The 7,613-nt window shown below is 37.7% G+C and overlaps 1 protein-coding gene across 1 annotated transcript; it reads left to right on the forward strand.

Moving 5' to 3' along the window:
- Window positions 1–3,086: 3,086 nt before the first annotated feature.
- LOC127079423 (uncharacterized) lies at window positions 3,087–4,754 on the forward strand. Its single transcript, XM_051019805.1, has 3 exons — window positions 3,087–3,366; window positions 3,928–4,248; window positions 4,345–4,754. Exons 1-3 carry the CDS (start codon window positions 3,087–3,089, stop codon window positions 4,752–4,754), a joined length of 1,011 nt encoding a protein of 336 aa, XP_050875762.1.
- Window positions 4,755–7,613: the final 2,859 nt, after the last annotated feature.

Raw genomic sequence — 7,613 nt, forward strand, 5'->3', positions numbered from 1 at the left:
AAATGATAACTAATCATAAGTGGTTTGGTGGAGAGGGGTTTGGTTTTCATGGTCTTTAGTGGAGTGAGTTCGATACCTATATGAAGCACTTTATTTTTCTTAGCATTCATTTTGTTCTTTATGTTTATGCTTTATTATACTCATAGTTTCATTATTGTTTGATAGCACAAATTTGATTTCTTTTAATTTCATCATTCATTCAAAACCATTTTTAACTATTAAAATCACATTTTTCTCGATTCAATGTCGAGTCCATTTTCATACCCTTGTAAGTCGATTGCTTTTAAGCATCGCCATCAACCTCACATGGCTTACTCTTGGGCCTTCTTACAATGAGCTCTTAAGCAACATCAACTTAACTTTCAATAATTTCAAACCTCGGTACTTTAATTGTTTTAATTTAATATTCAAATTGTTTTCTAAATAAAACGGGAAGAAAAAGATTACCTGGATGGAATGTCCAGTCGTAATCCCGAATATTAGGCTCAAGCTGTAAGATCTTGTAAGCCATAAATATTCGTCTTCTCTCCAAAATAGTTATGAATATTTAAACCATTTTCTTAATAAAGTTGGAAGAAAAAGATTACCTGGATGGAATGTCCAGTCGTAATCCCGAATATTAGGCTCAAGTTGTAAGAGCTTGCAAGCCGTTAATATTCGTCTTCTCTTTAACACTCTAATATTCAAATCATTTTCTAAATAAAACGTGAAGAAAAAGGTTACCTGGATGGAATGTCCAGTCGTAATCCCGAATATTAGGCTCAAGTTGTAAGAGCTTGTAAGCCATAAATATCCGTCTTCTCTCCAAAACACCTGTAAATATCTCAAACCATCTTCTTAATAAAGTTGGAAGAAAAAGATTACCTGGAGGGAATATCCAGTTGTAATCCCGAATATTAGGCTCAAGCTTTAAGAGCTTGCAAGCCATAAATATTCGTCTTCCCTCCAAAACATTCATAAATAATCGAATCATTTTCTTAGCAATATTGGAAAGAAACAGACTGCCTGGGTGGAATGTCCAGACGTAGTCCCGAGTATTAGACCCAAGCTGTAAGAGTTTGTAGGTCACAAGTACTCGTCTTTCAAACTTCAAAATACCTAATTCCTACCTTAATACTTTTTCAATAAAGATGGAAATGGAACATGGTGTATACCGTGCACTCCTGAGACTAGGATTCGAGATGTATATCTCGCTCATCCAAGTCCTCGCCATCATTCAAAATACATCCAACCAATCAAACTCTTTTCTCGCCGCCGTACGACTAATCAGAAAACCTTTTTCATAAATGAAAGATATATTGTCTTAAGTGATACAAAACAATGTTTCGGCCACGATTGTTGAGTCGAGATAAGTGACGCTTTTCCGAATGTAGATTTATAAATCCGTTCGATGTGTGGTATGCGTCCACTCCTCATCTGTTTTGGGTAAAACAATGTTTTCGTCGATTAATACAGTATAGCTTTCGCTAAAATCCACTAACAAACAAACATTTTTCTACCCAGAACTATGTAAGCCTTGATTTCTCTGTTGAGATACGTAGGAGCAGGATTTGTAAATCTTGTCAGGCCCACTAATAAAAAACTTAGGTTTAGTCCTTCGTCAAAAATCCAAAAACATTCTCTTCTCATCCTTTTTTTCTTTCCCACCTAATAATTCGAAAAGCCTAACATTTCAATTAACACTAACGCACACAACTGACCTAATGGTTCCCGTTGAGTACAACGGACGTGAGGGGTGCTAATACCTTCCCCTTGCGTAATCGACTCCCGAACCCTGATTTGGTTGCGATGACCATATCTTACCCTTTCTTTTAGGGGTTTTATCGATATTTTCCCTTTCCCATTTTTGGGAATAAATAAAGTTCGGTGGCGACTCTGTTCAGTCCATCATTGCGAGCGTGCGATTGCGCTTCGCTTTAAAGACGTATCCCCATTTTTTCGAGGTGCGCAGTTTCCCTTTGAGGTCTTAGGAGGAAACAATTTTAAGATCCGGTAATTGCACATTTTATATTGTTTAAGGAGATATACATTCAAGGTCATTATAGGAGATATTCATACACCATCCTTGGCTTATTATTATAACTTGTGAAAAATATTTATTTTGTTTTCTTTTCTTATTCCCTTATACATTTACTTTTCACAAAACCCCAATTATTTTTTTTGTTCAGTTGAGTCACAATTTAAATCTGTATTGTTGAGCAGTCCTCGAGATCGATCTTTGGGGAAACATTCTTATTATTACAACATTGGCAAAATAGTACACTTGCTATTTTCCCGATCAAGTGTTAGGCGTCGTTGCTGAGGACTACCAAATATAAAGGTTAAATTATTTAAATTGAAATTTTGTTGCTCTGCAACTAAAATTTATTTTTTGTTATTTTAATAATTAATATCGATTAATATCAACTAATTTGTGTCTGATATTTGTATGCGAGGTAAGGCCTCAGCTGATTTTCCTTTTTACGCAGAAATCAAAAGAACTTTGCGGGCAAGACTCAGATAAGCTCGATTAGCAAGACTGGAATCAGGCGAAGAACAACCTTCCATTCATTCAGGTTCAAATTCAGGTTTAGAGAGACAAAGATTGAAACAATGGCAGATAATCCACCTCCACCAGAAAGACTGTTGGGTGACTACGCAGGTGCAAATGCACCAACGGACAGATTAACAATTATCAACCAACCAGTGAACATGGCTAATTTCTAGTTACCTCCTAGTACTATTAATCAGCTGGAAATGAAGCATTTCACTATAAAGGTAAATGAAGATGCAAACAAGCAATGCAGAGGTTTCTGACCATGAGCAACACTCTAAAAATTGATGGTCACACTGAAGAAGCTAAGAAGTTAAGAATGTTCCCGTTCACCTTAGCGGAAGAAGCCTAACAATGATTATATTCTCTACTTGTCGGTAGCATCACATCTTGGGAAGAGATGGAAAAAGCCTTCCTGAATGAGTATTTTCCAACATCGGTTTTTATGCGGAAGAGGTAAGAAATTCTGAATTTTAAGCAGAAGGACGGGGAAACTTTGGGAGACATCTACAAGAGATTCAAGAGAGTCTTGGTCGCCTATCCAACTCATAATATGGATCCAACCGAACAGATGTGGATGTTTGTGAATGGTCTCAACATAAAGACCAAACAGTTGATTGATATCGCAGCCGGTGGCTCTACTAATTTCTCAAAAGCCACCGGTATCAAAAAGATCATTGAAGTTATTGCTGCTATAGAGCACTTGGAGTTGTACGATAGATGTCAAAGTAAACTAGAAGGGGTTATCTATTTAAATCTAGAAACTAATAAAATCCGCATCGAAGATACTATAGCTACTGAAGTTGAGAAGAAGCTGAAGGCGGTGAATATATGTACTTAACAGGTGGCACAGGTCCAACCGACTCCTACTGTCTGTTGTGAGATTTGTAATGGTCTGCACCAAACGGTGTATTGTTTTGCAACTCCTCACCAAGTGGAGGAAATCAAATTTTTGAAGAAGAATAATCCTTATTCCAACACGTATAATCTGGGTTGGAAGAATCATCCCAACTTCTCATGGACAGACCAGAAAGGGAACACTCCTTAACACGGTCAATACCAAACTCAATATCAACAACATTAGCAACAACAAGCCCCTAAGAAAGCTGATTGGGAGATTGCCATTGAAAGAATGGCAACTCATAATATTCAATTCCATGAAGAAACCCGTAACAATCAGAATAACACCACAACATCCATAAAAAATCTTGAAGTCCAAATGGGGAAAATAGCACAACAATTAGCCTCGAGTTCTAAAGCATGAGGTGCTCTACCTAGTGCAACTGTGACAAATCCTAGAGAGCATAATAATGTGAGCGTTGTGAGAACAAGAAGTGGTAAATCTGATGAAGTAGTTAAGGAGATGGATGAAGAGGAAGATCAATTGATCTAAGTGGATCTTGAGATCAAAGAAAATGAAGCACTGGGGGAAGAATTGGTGGCACTGAAACCAGTAGTGAAAGAAACATTCACTGAGCCTAAACCAGTTATTAAGCTTCCTTTTCCCACTAGAAACAAGAAAAAGGGGCAACATGATAAAAAATTTGAAAAGTTCCTGGAGTTGTTCAAGAAACTAGAGATTAACATTCCGCTATTGGAGGCACTTGAACAAATGCCTACTTATGCCAAGTTCATGAAGGACATCATTTCTAAGAAGTGTGCCATCGACACCAACCCGATTATTCTAACTGAAACTTGCAGTGCTATTTTGCAGGGTATGAAGATTCCAATGAAGAAGAAAGATTGAGGAGCGGTCACTATTCCTTGTACCATTGGAGATAGGTCTTTCAACAAAGCTCTTATTGATCTAGGAGCTAGTGTGAGTCTCATGCCATTATCCTTTTACAAGAAGCTTGGTATAAGGGTTGTGCAAGATACCAGGATGACACTCCAATTCGCCAATCATTCGGTCAAGAAACCGTATGGTATTGTTGAAGATGTTCTGGTGAAAATTGACAAGTTTGGATTCCCGGTGAATTTAGTAATTCTAGCAATGCCTGAATATGAAGAGATCCCTCTCATTCTTGGGAGACCCTTTTTAGAGACGGGAAGATGCTTGATTAACATAAAAGAGGGGACTATGACATTGAAGGTTTATGAGGAGGAATTAAAGATTGATGTTCGGAACACCATGAAGTACAAAGATGATATTTGTACCAGTCATACTATAGAGGATCTGGATCAAGTGATGACGTATGATAGTCTTTTGAATGCACCATAGTTACCTTTGGAAAGAGTACTGAGTTTGTCCATTTTCGACAGTGATAAAGAAGTGGACAACGGGGAATCCTAAGTGCTGGCCTTGATGGACGCACAACCCTCGTGGAAAGGATCTTGACCACACCGATGGGAAGATTTACGAATGCCTCAAACTAATGAGGAGGATAAAGAGCCCAAGAAGGGAATGGACTTGAAACAACTTCCTGAGAATCTCAAATATGTCTTTCTCGTTTCTGAAGGAAAATGTCCTGCTATCATAAATTCGAGCCTAAAGAATATCCAAGAAAAGAAGCTCATCCAAGTCCTAAAAAAATAAAAAAATGCTATTGGATGGGAAATTGAGGATTTGAAAGGTATTATCCCTATTGTGTGCATGCATAAAATTCTCATGGAAGAAGACCACAAACTAGTGGTCCAACCGTCGAGAAGACTCAACCCAGCAATGAAAGAAATAGTTCGGAAAGAGGTGGTGAAATTGTTAGACGCATGTCTTATATATCCTATTTCTGACAGCCCTTGGGTGAGTCCGGTGCATGTGGTCCCAAAGAAAGGGGTACCACCATAATAAGGAATGAAAAAAATGAGTTAATCCCTACTAGGACAATTACCGATTGGCGCGTGTGCATTGACAATAGTAGGTTGAACATAGCGACAAGGAAGGACCACTTCCCATTTCCATTTATTTATCAAATGTTGGAAAGGTTAGCTGGACATGATTATAACTATTTTCTAGATGGATACTTCGGGTATAATCAGATTGCAGTTTCTCCGAAAGACTAAGAGAAGATAGCATTCCAATGCCTGTATGGCGTGTTTGCATACCGAAGAATGCCATTCGGGTTGTGTAATGCTCCAGCCACCTTCCAACGCTGCATGACTTCCATCTTTGATGACATGCTTGAAAAGCATATGAAAGTGTTCATGGATAACTTTTCAGTCTTTGGATCCTCATTTGATAATTGTTTAACTAACCTCTCTCTTGTTTAAGACAGGTGCCAGAAAACAAATTTAATTCTGAACTGGGAGAAATGTCACTTCATGGTGCGAGAAGGGATAATATTAGGTCACAAAATTTCCTACAAAGGAATTGAAGTTGACCAAGCAAAGGTGCAAGTGATATCTAAGCTTCCATCTCCTATTAATGAGAAGGGTATCAGGAGTTTCTTGGGACACGCGGGCTTTTACCGCAGGTTCATAAGTTGTTTTCTCAAAAATTGCAAAACCATTGACCAATCTATTGGTTAAGGATAAGGATTTTATGTTCGACAAAGAATTCACCACGGTCTTTGATACATTGAAGAACAAATTCATTTCAGCACTGATTGTTATTGCCCCGGATTGGTCTCTTCCGTTTGAGATCATGTGCGATGCTAGTGATATTGCTATGGGGGCAGTTCTAGGATAACAAAGAGAGAATTTGTTACATGTCATTTATTATGCTAGTCATATGCTAAACCCTGCACAGATGAACTATGCAACTACTGAGAAAGAGTTATTGGTCGTGGTTTATGCATTTGACAAATTCACGCAATATTTGTTAGGATCGAAGGTAGCCATTTATACTGACCAGGCCGCTTTGAAATATTTGTTTGCTAAACAGAATTCTAAGCCGAGGCTTGTCAAGTGGATCTTACTCCTCCAAGAATTTGATGTAGAGATTAGGGACAAAAGGGGATGTGAAAACACAGTAGCGGATCATTTATCCGAATGCCACCAATTGAAGAAACGGAAGAGAAGAGACTGTAGCGTAAATTCATGATCATCAAGCTATGGATAAGCTAGAGATCAAATAACAAGAGTCGCCGCCGCGCTTTTATTGTTTCCAAGGGAAAAGGGAAAAAGTACGAACAAAATTCAAGAGTAAGAAGTTTTCAAATCAAAACTAATAAAATGTCAGAGATTACAGGTAAGGGGGTTGGTTACACAGAGGGAAGGTGTTAGCACCCAAAGTGTACTAGGTACTCCTAGGGAGCCCTTTTGGTGTGCATATGTAATTGGCATAAAGTGATGTTTACAAACAAACAGATTGTGGGGATGAGAAAAGAATTCATTAATTATATTTTTGTGTTTGGCAAGACCTTCGGTCTTGTGCCTACGTACCAACATAAAATGAGGGATCAAAACCTCGTAGTTCGTGATACAAATTTCAAAGTGGATGCATTGCTTTTAACAAAAATTAAGTTTGAAATGCACAAAGGCCTGAAAATTGTTTGACTGAGTTAGTTCTTTTTGGCTTTTTGAAAGTTTAAGTCAAGTATAGTTAAGTTTATTTACAAGTTTGATTTAATAAAAGAAGTTTGAAAATGCAATGGCATAAGGCCAAAGTTTCTATCTTTTTGCAAAAGTGGTCAAAGTTTAGAACAAAATAAGTTCAATCAAAGAAGGCTTTTGAAAAAGGAGGGAGAGATTTTGAAATGAAAAAAATGGGGAGAAGATGAAGAGACTACCCTATGTACAAAATTAAAATTTTAGAGTTGAAAAGATCTGACCAAATGGGTAGCAATCCAATAGACAAAAATGTCAATAGAACCCCAGAATTCCCTTGGACTTTGGGAATCAAGCAACACACAAATGCACAATTATATTACCTTGAAGAGCAAGGCAGCAAATAAAGAAGACCACATCCAAGCTTATCCATTCCATGATCTTCTTCAAAATAGCCCTTGTAACAGATGAATTTCATAAGTCACAGGTTCAAAATAACAGCTTCACAATGATTATATTGCAGATGAACTTAGAGAGATCTTGAATGATGTATCAGATGAAGTTTCAAATTGAAAGCACTTGGTTTCTTAATAAGTTGGCATTGGCCAAGTCCTTTAGCATAGGAAGGTTGCCAAGATTCTAAGTCCATTTGTCC

This window comes from Lathyrus oleraceus, chromosome 5 (genome assembly GCF_024323335.1).
Source record: "Lathyrus oleraceus cultivar Zhongwan6 chromosome 5, CAAS_Psat_ZW6_1.0, whole genome shotgun sequence".
Taxonomy (NCBI): domain Eukaryota; kingdom Viridiplantae; phylum Streptophyta; class Magnoliopsida; order Fabales; family Fabaceae; genus Lathyrus; species Lathyrus oleraceus.

What these genes read in the sequence shown, in the direction of transcription:
- LOC127079423 (XM_051019805.1), top strand. Translation starts at nt 3,087, where the DNA reads ATGGATCCAACCGAACAGATGTGGATGTTTGTGAATGGTCTCAACATA. An exon ending in GCTGAAGGCGGTGAATATAT is followed by an intron (nt 3,367 to 3,927) that starts GTACTTAACAGG and finishes AATTGATCTAAG; the next exon opens with TGGATCTTGAGATCAAAGAA. An exon ending in TTGCAGTGCTATTTTGCAGG is followed by an intron (nt 4,249 to 4,344) that starts GTATGAAGATTC and finishes TTATTGATCTAG; the next exon opens with GAGCTAGTGTGAGTCTCATG.